The sequence below is a fragment of the Bombus fervidus genome, chromosome 12, assembly GCF_041682495.2.
Source record: "Bombus fervidus isolate BK054 chromosome 12, iyBomFerv1, whole genome shotgun sequence".
Taxonomy (NCBI): domain Eukaryota; kingdom Metazoa; phylum Arthropoda; class Insecta; order Hymenoptera; family Apidae; genus Bombus; species Bombus fervidus.
Genome location: NC_091528.1, coordinates 5,593,762 through 5,607,307, shown reverse-complemented (window position 1 = coordinate 5,607,307; position 13,546 = coordinate 5,593,762). Strand labels below are relative to the sequence as shown.

The following is a 13,546-nucleotide window of genomic DNA, read 5'->3' as shown; positions in this document are numbered from 1 at the left end:
AAATTCTAGAAATAAAATATTTGAATATTCCTGAGTTTCGACAAATTCAACGAAATCAAATTTCATAGTAACTAGATGAGCGATGAGTCATGACGTATGTATATCAATGCCTAAAGAAAATATGGCGATGGTATTTAGTTAGTGTCCTGTTCTGTTGATTTTATAGAAGGTGTTTGGTGTGTTTATCGTGCTCAAGATTGTAATTATAATTTAAATTTGGAGTAGAACTTATTAAGACAATGAGTTTCTTTAGTAAAGTATTCGGTGGTAAAAAGGAACCGGTGTCTATGTCGACAGCCGAGGCGATACAAAAATTGCGCGAGACGGAGGATATGTTGATAAAAAAGCAGGATTTCCTCGAAAGTAAAATAGAGCTTGAAATTCAAACTGCTAAGAAGAATGGAACGAAAAACAAACGAGGTATTTACGAATGATATTCTTTATTTGATAACCACTTGCAAACAGCTTTCAATAATTAAGGTCGTTTGTCATTATGACGTTTCTCTGCTGTGTGTTGACTGTGCGTTAACTTATGGTTGGATGTTGTAACTATTAATCAGTGCTTTAAAAATACTACTTTATCTATAAATTTGTTAAACTAAGAATATAGCTTTTCAAGTAATAAGCAATGATCATATTGTACAAGACATCCATACTGAGTAACTAATAATTAGACTGTGAATGTTCATGCACTTATGAGAAATTGTGAGATGTAAAAATGTACAGAATGCAAATAATGTACAGAAATATATAAAGTATATATTAAAAATATAGTATTCATTATAATATTTACTATACGAAACAAATTTTTGTTTGTGTATTTTGTTAATTATATCTGTAAAAATATTTATAAATTTGCATCAACATCCACATCCATGTACTAGCTAGTAACTCTAGGATGAATATGTTAACAAGGAAACATAATTTACAGCTGCAATCCAAGCCCTTAAAAGAAAGAAACGTTATGAAAAACAGTTACAACAAATTGATGGTACACTTACCACAATTGAAAGTCAAAGGGAAGCACTAGAATGTGCAAATACTAATACTGCTGTACTTACTACAATGAAAAATGCAGCAGATGCATTAAAATCTGTCCATCAACATATGTAAGAAATTTAATTTTGTGATATCATTAGTTAGATGATTCATGCAGATTATTTAAATGTTATTTTCTTTGTTTAGGGATGTTGATCAAGTACATGATATGATGGATGACATAGCTGAACAGCAAGATGTAGCAAGAGAGATTTCTGATGCAATTTCCAATCCTGTAGCATTTGGAAATGATGTAGATGATGAAGAACTAGAAAAAGAATTGGAAGAGCTTGAACAAGAACAACTTGATAAAGAATTGCTTGGTATTGAATCTACTGATGAACTACCAAGTGTTCCAGCTACTGCTATTCCAATAGCCCCAACTAGGACTCGTACAAGTAATAATTTTAATATTTTTCTGGTTTATTATTAAAAAATAATTTATTTTTAAACTAAAAATATTGTTAATATTTATAGAAGCCAAACCAGAAGAGGATGAAGATTTGAAAGAGTTAGAAGCATGGGCATCATAAAGGTGGTATCAATATAATTGTAAAAATGAATTTTTGTAAGAAACTGATAGCTAAAATGAAGTATGTATTGTTGAAAGAGATAACAGTGTACATGAATACATTTTTCAGATTCAATATCATACAACTATTTTAATGTTAATACTGTGGTATTTTTATGCACTGTTAAAATGATTAACATGATGATGAAGTTCATAGTAGTCATTTTCCTTATTACAATATAAAGATTTTTTTTTATCAATATACAAAGAAGAATCATAAGTAATAGCAAGTATCTTAAATACTTGCATTTATACTAGCCAATATACTCTACTGTTACAGTAAAAAATAAATTATATTGGACAAGTATATGATATACATACATAGTTATAAATGCTGGTAAATTATATACATATAATTTCTACTAACAGTGAGAAATACCTACGAAAACACTTATTGTATAAACTTTTTGTTCAAAAGATTAAATTGTAAGATATTACAATTGCTTCATAAAATTTGGTTGTTATTTTCATGTATATATGTATAACATATATGAAAAGTAGCACAGTTCAAATTGTTAAATGGCCTTTTAAATTTTGTATAAATGTATCTGCTATAAATAAATTCATTTAAATGTATATTAATTTAGTACAACTGTAAATACAGCAGATACAGTGTTGTATGCATATTTTTACACTACAAATCATAGTAATTTTTGCACTATTATTAATATTTTATTAATTAATAATTATTGAATTATAAATATCCAAATTGCATCGAATTAATATGCCAATAGTATATATAAAATATTTATATTTTTACAAAATATGAATATATATAGGACAATTTAAAAAAATGGCTTATATAATGATATATATTTAATTAAAATGCAATAAACATTACATAGTTTAAATTTTGTCACAATCATGAATATGCTTAAACTTCTAGGGAAAATAGTCTTTAAAAAAGCAAGATTTATTTCATAATTTACAATTATAATGACTAAAGTCTCAATCACATAATAGGAGGAAATAAAATATTATCACTGAAGAACGTCGCTTTAATATGATACAATAGGCGTAGGAATATATTTTTTGTTCAATTTACTACTCAGCGCCGGTATGGGTAGTGGACGAATGTGTGGTTTAATGGGAAATCTAGTACCAGCGATATCAATTTCGTAACGAGCTTTAGGATCCATTATAAAGTCTGTTGTAACAGTATTTGCATTAATTTGTATATGTTCTGATTTTGGATAACTGATAAAACCAAGACATATATGTTTCTCTGTAGCGAAACCGTATCTATAAAGTCATTATTATTAATAATTTGATATAGTAAAATATATTTTATCTTTAATCGTATGAGGTATTTACCCGGCTGATGTAACAGTTCCTACAAATTCATTATTTCGATAAATAGGTTCGCCACCCCATGGCCATACATCCTTATTAATATCTAATTCATTAACAATAAATAATACTAGTCGTTTTGATACGCCTTGTTCTTTTTGACGTTGCAAAGCAAATTTGCCAATAAAAAATTCTTTCTGTTGCAACAAATTATCATAATTAATCAGCATGTTCAAACTGTTGTGCCTTTGTATGATAGAAATCCTCAGAAATTCAGATTTAACATTAATAGTCTTGGAATAAATAAATTCTATTACCATATACCTACTTACATCTAATCTTACATTGTATCCACTTCCAGCTTCATATGGTGTAACAAATGGTGTCAATTCTTCGGCCCAAAATGGAATAAATCTTTCTATTCGCATGAAACGTTGTGTGAGTACACCTACATCTCGTACTCCATAATCTTTACCTACTTCCATTAATCTGGAGTATACGTGAAGTGCGTATTCTGACGGTATATATAAGCAATAACCAGATTCACCAGTGTGCGTAAATGACATTACCATTACATCAGAAGCATAGGCTACATTTACATTCTATTAAGAATATAAAATTAATATACAAGAACGTTATAAATCTATCTATCGCCACTGAAATATTTATCAGAAATCGATATAAGCTGATTACCTTATATGTAAAAGGAGATAGATTAATGTCAGAATTGGAAAGTTCTGATAGTAGTCCTGTTGCTTTAGGTCCTACTAAATTAATAACAGTATATTTTGACGTTACATCATTAAGACCCACTGAATGATCAGCTGGTAAATGTCTGCGCAATAAACAGATAACTTTTATACGATTACAGTAAACATTATTTTTAATTTCTATTACTTTTGTTACCTAGACATCCGTTGGTAGATACGTGTTTGTTGTGACGTAGGTGAAACCATAAAATAACTATTTTCAGCTTGTCTTACTAAGATACAATCATTTTCATACCCTCCTCTTTCATTTTGCATTCCTGTATGCACTATGCTACCAACTGGTATATTTGCATCATTAGAACATAATTGCTGAAGATAGTTAACAACTTCCCAACGACTAGACTGAAAATATGTAAATGATTATATGCAAAATATTTTATATTTTAAATACTTACTTTAATTTCGATTTTCGAAAATGAACTCATATCTATTATTCCCACTCCTTCTTTGCATGCTAGAAATTCCTCTGTCATAAAATCGAAAAACTTTGGTTTATAAAAACTGCCTGGTGGCATAACTGGTTTTTTTTGCCCTTCTATTAATGAAAATTACTTTTTACTTGCGAATGTGATTGTGTGATTAAATATAACAAGATGTAAATAAGAATTAAGTAATTAATTGCTTACTTTTATAAGTTGAATCAAAGTAAAGTGGACGTTCATAAGCCATTTTGACGCCAAAAATTGCACCTCTTTCTTCAAGTACTGAATACAGAGGTGAACAACGTAGATTTCGAGCATATTTATACTCACACTGATGAGGATACAAAATTGCATAATTTCTCCCAACAATTTCCTTTGTTCTTTGTTGTAAATATCTTTTACTGCTATGTAAATCTAGAAATCTTTGTACATTAAAGGGAAGTATTTCTTGTGTAGATTCACCATTTATTAGGCATTCAGCAACTTCTTTGCCTATTCCTCCTGCCCCTAAAGAAATATAACTTTAGTAGTATCAATGATTTAACATTTGTTATTTTTTACCTTGTAATGAACTTCCATTCATGCCAACAGCAACAAAATAATTCTTTACTTCTGGACTCTCTCCTAGTATCCATTTACCATCTGGTGTAAAATTATCAGGACAATTATATACATTTGGTTGTATACCTTTCAAGAGTGGTAATCTATGTACTACTTTATCCCATAAAGGTTTCCAGTATGAAGTATTAACTGTAAGATGGTTTTTCCAATCCTTTATTGGAACAACACCATTCTCGAATGCAGGCTTTGATTCTGGTTCAAACCATCCAATTAATAAACCTCCTGCAAATTTATCCATTCAGTTATTTATTCTACAGCTTATTAAACCTCATGTAATGCGCTAATATGTTAAAGACTTTGCCACTCCCTCATATATGAGTATGAATCGAAATCACGTATGCATGGTAAATCCGTGTTTGTATTGAGTGGAAACGGAGGAATAATTGCATAAAAATGTTCTGCAGGATATGCTGGGATTCTAACTGGTGGATTACATTTTAATCCTAATTCTCGTGCCCACTATAATTTGAAAACTTGTATAAGAAATAACATGAAAATTATTTCACATCTCTAGTGATATTACCATTCCTGCACAATTAACAAAATATTCACAAGAAACTACTCCGTGGTCAGTTTTTATACTTTTTATAGCTCGATTTTCAGTGTGAACTTCTTGTATATAACAATTTTCAATGTACTTTGCTCCTCCAATTTTTGCCAATTTGGCTAGAACATCACAAATTGCACTACAATTAGCTACTGCATCTTCAGGAACCCAAAGTGCACCTTCAAGATCTTCAGTATGCAAATATGGATATAATCGTTTTAATTGATCTTTTCCTAAAATCTAATGAATTTATAGCTTATTAAAAGTTGCTTTTATGTTTCAATTTCAAAATCTGGTTGAGAAATCTTACTTCACAATTTAAACCTGTGGGTATATTATAAGCCATTCTTCTCTTCAAAGCTATCATTCTGTCTTTGGTTTGAGCTAGGTATATACTGCCACATTGCTTTAAACCTATGTCATACCCCATTTCTTGTAATTGTTGATACAACTTAATGCTGTAGGATATTAGATTCCTATGTGATATTGGTTTGAAAAGACCAAGTGTGCCGGAACCAAAATAGGATGTTCCGCTTCCAATCCTGTGACATAACATTTTTAAATTATTGTACATTATAGGTATTGATAACTTTAATAGTTTATTAAATCAATAGCCTTTTTAATTTTAGTGATACAAATGTGTAATGTAAACAAAAAAGTTTATAGTGTTATTTTAAAAACTAAAGATTTGTTATTTACTGTTCTAGCATTCATTAATTGTTTCATTTGATGTAAATGTACATATACCTGTTTTGTTCCAGAACAAGTACATCATTCCACCCATTATTGACAAGATGATAAGCAACAGAATTAGCCACTGTTCCTGCACCCGCAATGACAATTTGCGATTGCGAGGGTAACGTTGTATGGGGTTGAAATTGAAAATTTTGATGAAATTTCCTACGACTTTTGCTTCTGTCTCTTTGATTAAGTTTAAATATTCCATTTTTGAAGGTTATATCAATTGAATAATTTCTGCAACCTTTCGAGATTACTTTCTGTAGTAATGTAACATAAATACATTTTGAACTTGCGTGTTGCAGCATTAAATTACGTGGAAAGTAATAACTGCGTCACTTGTTCACATAACATGCAAAAAACAAAGTTCCAAAATGTCTCCACTACTAGAACGTTGGTTCTATTATTAAAGTTGGGAATATTGTGTCATAATAGTGTTCTTTCAAAAATATAAATTATCTTTTCAAAGGAAAATAAGTGGCGCCGTACATTCGTATAATAGCTTGATATGTTAAGATTTTCATTTATTAAAATTATAATATTTTGGAAGCCTGTAGATAAAATTATTTTTCATACAGATTTTTTAGTGAAATAAATTTTTAACGTGAAATAATTACACAAGATTGATTTACTTACAATTTTTTGATTTAAAATGTTATTGTACTTATTTGTAAAGACATTTAAGTTTTTAATAAATTTCCCGCCTAGATATACTTGATCGATAAATCGAAATATTTCAATCTCGACTATTCTCGATAGATATATTGATATTCTCGAACCTCTTCGATACAGTTCGATAAAATTCAAAATGGGAGCGACGTTAGATCTTCGGTTTTTATCAACATGATTTCTTCCATAAATTTAAGCGTTTCTAATTGTTATTCGTGTGCTTTTGATAATTATTTTTATTAGGAACAGCTATTAATACAAAATTGCTCATAATGTGGTTCATATTACTCGCAGTTTTTACTTTTAAACTAATGTGCATTTTTATCTTTGTCATCTATTGCGTTGTCACTTTTCTTCTGGTTATGGTAAGAATTTTTTTATTTGCTCTGATTAACAGTATTAGTATTGCTAACTAATAATGTTATTTATAACAAAGTACAATGCTCAAACAGAGGAATTGCGAAGATGTGTAAGTTTATTAATGCAATTTTCTCTTACATCTTCAAAATATTCTATTGTTATAACATAAATTGTGTCTTTTAGATCGTACCCCAAGATACAAACTTGGATGTGGAATTTCCGACTGAAGTTAGTTAAAGGAAGCTTTTATTAGTAAAAAGTTAATACTAGACTGCGGATGTTTATGCAATTTCATATCTTTATGTATGTAACTAAAACGATGGAACCTGAATAGAAATTTCTTCTATTCATTATAAATATTATAGTGAGCGCATTGCTTTGAATTACATACACATACGTATGTATATTTTCTATATTATGTGCATTCCGAACATATATTGACTTTTTCAAATTTTCCATAAATGCATAAACATCCATATATATTATCTACTATCATACTGCATTATATCGTATTTCTTTATCATATTTTTTAATTTTTCATAACTCGTAACTTCAACCTCTAAAAATGCTGACGATTGCTTATTTTATTAGAGTCGCGAGAGCGTAGATGATAAATTGGAAGTGTTAACGGAAAAGCTTACAGAAAAAGAACGCGTGGTGAGAAAATAATTCGTCATTTTGCTTTAATTCAAATTTTTATGAAAGAAATATTATTAGTTTTGTAATACTCATAGTTACGGAAATCGCAATGTGAAATAAAAAATGCAGAAAAGGCGTTAACTGATTTGGAAAATAAAACATCGTCCTGCCGAGATCGATATCGCTCGTTGATGATTGAATTGAAAAAGGACATTCGAGAAACTGAGGATGAGGTTCGAGTAACATATAATTAAAAAGAATGACGATTTAGTTTCATATAATTATAATTACATTTGATAGGTGAGAACGCTGCAAAATCAAATATCGAATTTATCGATTCGACGAGAAGCTCTTAGGAGCGAGGTATTAAAGGTAGTGTTTCTATCTCGTTAAAATTAGTAACACATAAAAATAATAAAAGTCATAATTTTTAATGCAATTGTAGCAACAAGAAGATTATCAGAAAATGCTGAATGGTTTTTCCAAGGAATTGGAAAGTAAAGAAACATTATTCTGTACGTTATTGCGAAATATTCTATTTTGTTTAAAAATAGATTTTCATTATTTTAATTGGCGCTTTCAATATCTATAGCTTCGGGTATCGAGAAATCAAGACACCATCGCGTGAGTTGTTTCAGTTTACCATGAAAAATTTCATCGACTTTTCTGTATATATAACAATTATTTTTAATCAAATGTTCGCAGTATTGCCTTTCATATTGAAGAACAAAAATTAGAGTGAGTAATTAAAAAGTGCTACTAAATATTGCTTTGTCGAAAATCGTCGTAGTATCGAATGATTAAGAAGAGTTTTTTTTTTTCAATCGAATCATAATTTTTATTTAATAATCACAATATATACATTTGAGTAAATGATCAGTATGGAAGTTCCTTTGCGTTCAATCGCATGGTACAAATTAACATTGAGAAATTAAAATTTAATTCGAGTGACAAATGGATTTCGATTACGCGTATTAATTATACTTTTCGGATTGAGACAAAAAATGCCAAATAGATTACATCTATTTTATCAATTAACGTATTGATTGCCGATGATTGTAGATATTTTCGATGAAGTAGATAATTTTCAAAGATAACCAGGACACTGTACTAAAGTTTAAACATTAAATAATATAGAGCGTATTATATGATAAGAAAATAAAGCAAGAATCAAGAATCATAAAAGTAATTTTTACATACAGTACGATATATCGAAGTCAGAAGAATACTTAATTCTTAAAACAGACCTCTTTACTTCATTTTGTTTGGAGATAGAAAAAAGTATTTTATATAAACTCAATTTATTGAAATGAGAATAAAAATAAGGAGGTCACATAGTTTTTTTAAAGTATTCTTTTCTATCTCAAAATTGTTCCATTTTAAGTGCCTTATTCTTCATAACCATGGAATTACATGTTCATACGAACTCTCCAAAACGAATAGTGCTGAAAGATATTTTAAGGCATTTGTTTCTTTTCCGATGCATATTGTGATAATTTTTCAGTAACTGAATTTTCTTTATGAGAGTACAGTTCCTTGATAAATGTGTAGTGAACAGAGAAGGAAGTATTTTTCGATTTGAATGAACGCTATAAAATATTCGTTGAGCTTGTTAAGTGCACATGAAAGGAACTTTCCTGCCATTCTGTCCGTTTCTTCAATTCTTTCTACCTTGTTCTTTTATTCCAGACGTTTCATTATTATATCCCAGAGGATAGACAGATATTTTTAATATCAAATGAAATCACCATCCGGTATACTTCTTGAGAATTGGGCAAGAAGTTTGAGATCTTTGGACACATCTTTTTGCTTGTCATCTATTGATCGTAAAAGAATATATCCAAATTGAACAGTTTGTCAGCACAAATTCGCCAGAGTGTAAAAATTTTTCCTTTTTTATCCTGCAAATTATTACGGTAGTTTATATCACATTACTGAAAAAAGAAACAACCAAAGATATGGTTTTAGAAAATGAAGATTACCGTCTGTTTATAATTCCGTATGAGATGATGGAAATTTTTTCAGGACTGCATGATAGAGATTGTAAAAGGCGTAGAAACTGATACTCAAGATGACGACGAGTGCCGAGCCAAATATCCAAGATAAAAAGTAGCCATCTATAATATCCGAAGTCTCCTTTCTCTTCCTTGCGCTGATCTCACCCAGGGTGGTACCCCGCCGCTCTTCCATTAATCTCTTCATGTTCGCCAATTTCGCTCGTAGTTCGTCTACTGATTCAGCGATGTCCTCGATCGAATCACATTCCGGTAAATCTAAAACTTGGACGAATAAAGTATAAAACGGGAAATATGGACGTTCAAATGCAATAATCAAATAATTTACTCCAAAACACTGTCACAGAAATTTTTCTTTTTGGAGGTATTTTAAAAGGAAATTATTCATTATCAATGATTAAAAGGATATTAATTTTATTTATGGTAATTCACAAAACAATAGAATGGAGAAAATGAAAACATTTAAGGTAAAATGTCTTTTTTATTTTGAGAGAAGAGTGCAGAGATTTTTGGAACATTTTATTAGATGATTTAAGTTGTATTTTTTTTGAAGGATATTTTTAATCGAAGCTAGGGCTACTTACCCGTAGTTTCTGGCGTGCAAGTGTGCGTTACTGTTTTCATGATACTCGTCTCTATCTTTCTTGACTGTATAACTTGGTCCAAAATACGACTCAGAGGTCGGTATTGATCATCCAGCATCCCTCGGTGTAGCACAGTCTCCATCTTTCGGAAAGTTAAGCCCTCTAGATTTTTTCCCTCTCTTTTGACTTGATCAAAATTATCGCGTTCAGTAACGATAAATCTTCTTTTCGAACTTTGAAAATAAACATTCCTATTGATTGAAGATTCGAGTTTTGGGAGTTAATTAGTTCAAGTGTTAAAGAAGGAAGAAGCTTTCTTTGAATATTTATTGCGTTACATAAAATGCTTTAGCTTAATATTTACAATTTCTCAAAATAATTTATATTTTTTATTGTTTTAAATATTAATTAAGACATATATTTATGATTTGATTGACTAATTAAGATATATATTTTTGATTTAATGCATTGCCGACCGTGCGGATTGGGCTCGACTATGTACAATATGTACATACGTATATATATTTATATATACATATATATTTTTCTATTATTATTCTAAAATTTAAGTAGCTTGCACAATATGCCTGAAAGTAAAAATATATTATATAATTTAATATTTGTCTGAAGTATGATGATATTCAAAATAGAGAATTTAACAACACAAAATTGACAAATATATCCTTTGAATTCTGTGGTGCGCCATTACATTTTATAGGTACTATATTATATTTATACTAAGAGAGGGAATTAGAGTTGACAATGAATATAATTACAGACATAAGAAGAAATTTAATTACAGGTTAATACAAATTACAGATATCATTTGAAAATTGCTTAATTTAAAAGGCTATTTGGATGTCCCGCGTTTCTCATGTGTCAGTATTCCGTAACAGTGGTGCCATAAGCAATCTGCAATTTCATCGCAGTTTGTAAACGCGGCGGAGGAAAGTCGTACGACATTCGGGCGGAGTCGGGTGCACTTTCGAGGACGAAGGCTGACGTCACGGCGCAAAATGGCTGCCGATATCGGAAATGGAGTAGCGTAGAGGCTGGGCGGTAGGAACGAACTGTAGGTGTGTCAGTACTCGGCTTCTCCGCGATAATGCCATCGAAATGCCGATTGTTGCACGTTGACTCGTGCCTCGCGCACAACTCTTACGTACGATCGGGATCGTTCCGCGAGTCTCGGATGGTGATAATAAATGGTGAAATAGTCGGCGAGTCAAATTAAGCGGTGCAACCCGAACTCCACGATATATGTACATATATCTCTTTATCCCGTAAAACGAAATTTCTTCTGTTCTTAATCTATCAGTGATCTATATACATAAATATATACATTTGAATATCTGAATAGGCTGAAACTGTGTCTGAATGAGATCGAAGTGGAAAGTAAACCTTGTTCTGTCCAGTGATCGTTCTCGTGTTCTTTACGGATATTTTGCGGGTGTCAGACTGATTTGCCCGGCTCCAGGAGAGAGTCGAGCGTGCATCGTGGGTGTCAGCTCCTTATCGACTCTGTTCGATCGAAAATTAGTTCACGTATCTTGGAAATGAGTGAAATGGAAAAGAAAGACGCGTGCACGTAGAACATATAAAGGATAAGTATGCTCAACGTACAGTTCCACAGTGGGATCTAATTTACGATCTGTCAAAATTGAATCAACTGAACCAACACGTCGTACACGTATTTATATCGTATTTATGGTGAAACTAAATCGAGCGTCTGCACCGAATCATCCTTCCTATCACGATACGAGCCGATCGATTTTTCTCAAGGGAAAAATATTCTACTCGCCTACGACTTTTATCTCGACTGTGTGTGTATATTTTCGCACATTGATTGATCCCCTTCCGTAAACAATATCCAGTTGCTAACATGTATCATCCGACGGTGGAAACGGGACACGAGTTTGAATGACAGTGAACAGGCTCGTGGCTAGAGTGATGCTGAACTTGGGACTGAATAAATTATTCGAGCGATGATTTCGCCGGTAGCTTCTATTTAAAGAAACAAATAAACAAAAAAAAAAAAAAAAGAATAGTAGAGAAACACGGATTTCTATCGAGTGAAACAGAAGAATAGGAAGAAAGAAAAACATCAGATAGGAGTTTGACCTGATAAGACGAGGAAAATCAAAGAGGAAGAAAGAGAAAGCGCGGTCAAGCGAAGAAAATCGCGTCGCGAAAATGACTAACTGAAAAGCTTGAAACGAACTAAAAGGTACATATGTACATATAGATATAGATATACAGTGGCTCATGGGCATATTCGAATACTTCTAGACACTTTTTATGAATAGGTTATATGTATTATACTTCTGCATTTTGAGATTTTATTAACACTGTTACAAGATTCGACTATCGTGGTTTTATTGATAAAGTTTGGAACGAATTTGAAAATGTACTATATATACATAGAAGTTACAAGACATGTACTGCAAGTACGTGTTTCATACAGATCATGGATATGTTTAAACAGTTACTGCGTCTATCTTTAACATTATATATACTTAAGATAGCTAATCATACTATGTACTAATTTTCGATTAAGTATCTGGTAACTTCTACATACATTTTCAGATTGATTCCAACTTTGATCAATATAACCTTTTGCGGACTACCGCTGCATATATACGTAAACTATCAATTTGGCCGAGGAACTCATATATGTGCTTGGCGAAAACAATTGATAGAACCAAAAGACTTATATGTGTCATCTTATTTATTCTGTGGAGAATCTATGCATGTACATATGTCTAAAATTTGACATCTTGGAGTGCTATGAACGAAAATCGCGTTTATGCAGAAATGTGCGCTGGCAATTTTAAATGACTATCGCGGCAACAGCTCGGCCCCATAGTACGGTTAACTTCGAACCGTTCCGTCTGCAAAGGGATAATCACGATTAGATGTTTATGCATTTATGGAAAATTTAAAGATATAAAAGTGTACAGAATGAATGTAACATGAAAAAATATATAAAATATGAAAAGTAAAGAACAAGTTATAATATTTAGTATGTGAAACACATCTCTACGCAGATTTTATTTTTTTTGTCATTTTGATAAAAATATGATTTTGCATAAACATCCGTAGTTTGATCATGGCAGTCTCTCATTACAATGTTAACTAAATTTCAATCTGTTTTACATAACACATGCAATATAGACTTAAAAGTTTTCTATATAATAGCTGTTCAAATACTTCCGTGAACCACTGTATATATGTATACATACATAAGTGCTTATATATATACATATATCTATATGTGTACAT

General features: G+C 31.0%; 5 protein-coding genes across 19 annotated transcripts in view; 3 read left to right on the top strand and 2 right to left on the bottom strand.

Moving 5' to 3' along the window:
- The first annotated feature begins 94 nt into the window (after positions 1-94).
- Positions 95-6,737, top strand: Shrb (charged multivesicular body protein shrub). 2 transcript variants are annotated; one of them, XM_072013913.1, is made up of 5 exons: positions 95-420; positions 932-1,109; positions 1,186-1,436; positions 1,516-1,573; positions 6,021-6,737. In XM_072013913.1, exons 1-4 carry the CDS (start codon positions 240-242, stop codon positions 1,569-1,571), a joined length of 666 nt encoding a protein of 221 aa, XP_071870014.1. In that variant the 5' UTR covers positions 95-239; the 3' UTR covers positions 1,572-1,573; positions 6,021-6,737. The 2 variants fall into 2 exon arrangements, with proteins under 2 accessions (XP_071870014.1, XP_071870013.1); XM_072013912.1 differs by lacking the exon at positions 6,021-6,737 and adding an exon at positions 3,261-3,762.
- LOC139992729 (pyruvate dehydrogenase phosphatase regulatory subunit, mitochondrial-like) lies at positions 2,502-6,305 on the bottom strand. 2 transcript variants are annotated; one of them, XM_072013880.1, is made up of 11 exons: positions 6,007-6,305; positions 5,570-5,801; positions 5,236-5,499; positions 5,009-5,171; positions 4,653-4,934; positions 4,296-4,598; positions 4,065-4,204; positions 3,806-4,011; positions 3,593-3,734; positions 2,924-3,501; positions 2,502-2,851 (listed from the first exon to the last, which is right to left on the bottom strand). In XM_072013880.1, exons 1-11 carry the CDS (start codon positions 6,303-6,305, stop codon positions 2,608-2,610), a joined length of 2,853 nt encoding a protein of 950 aa, XP_071869981.1. In that variant the 3' UTR covers positions 2,502-2,607. The 2 variants fall into 2 exon arrangements, with proteins under 2 accessions (XP_071869981.1, XP_071869982.1); XM_072013881.1 differs by having other exon boundaries at positions 4,065-4,135.
- Positions 6,493-9,987, top strand: LOC139992747 (uncharacterized). 3 transcript variants are annotated; one of them, XM_072013918.1, is made up of 10 exons: positions 6,493-7,031; positions 7,103-7,135; positions 7,210-7,254; positions 7,618-7,683; positions 7,761-7,898; positions 7,966-8,037; positions 8,111-8,180; positions 8,258-8,289; positions 8,371-8,403; positions 9,691-9,987. In XM_072013918.1, exons 1-9 carry the CDS (start codon positions 6,939-6,941, stop codon positions 8,386-8,388), a joined length of 567 nt encoding a protein of 188 aa, XP_071870019.1. In that variant the 5' UTR covers positions 6,493-6,938; the 3' UTR covers positions 8,389-8,403; positions 9,691-9,987. The 3 variants fall into 3 exon arrangements, with proteins under 3 accessions (XP_071870019.1, XP_071870018.1, XP_071870021.1); XM_072013917.1 differs by having other exon boundaries at positions 8,258-8,403; XM_072013920.1 differs by lacking the exon at positions 7,103-7,135 and having other exon boundaries at positions 8,258-8,403.
- Positions 8,476-10,622, bottom strand: LOC139992751 (uncharacterized). 2 transcript variants are annotated; one of them, XM_072013924.1, is made up of 3 exons: positions 10,265-10,622; positions 9,648-9,944; positions 8,476-9,566 (listed from the first exon to the last, which is right to left on the bottom strand). In XM_072013924.1, exons 1-2 carry the CDS (start codon positions 10,404-10,406, stop codon positions 9,655-9,657), a joined length of 432 nt encoding a protein of 143 aa, XP_071870025.1. In that variant the 5' UTR covers positions 10,407-10,622; the 3' UTR covers positions 8,476-9,566; positions 9,648-9,654. The 2 variants fall into 2 exon arrangements, with proteins under 2 accessions (XP_071870025.1, XP_071870026.1); XM_072013925.1 differs by having other exon boundaries at positions 9,648-9,938; positions 10,265-10,617.
- A 112-nt stretch (positions 10,623-10,734) lies between these two features.
- Positions 10,735-13,546, top strand: part of Liprin-alpha (PTPRF interacting protein alpha) — a 46,205-nt gene continuing 43,393 nt past the window's right edge. For 6 of the 10 annotated variants that reach the window (XM_072013874.1, XM_072013869.1, XM_072013873.1 and 3 more), the window contains exon 1: positions 10,736-12,491. The gene's annotated coding sequence lies outside the window, so the exon portion shown is untranslated. Of the gene's footprint in view, positions 12,492-13,546 lie in introns of all 10 variants that reach the window. The other 4 variants (XM_072013867.1, XM_072013866.1, XM_072013864.1 and 1 more) reach the window with 2 other exon arrangements.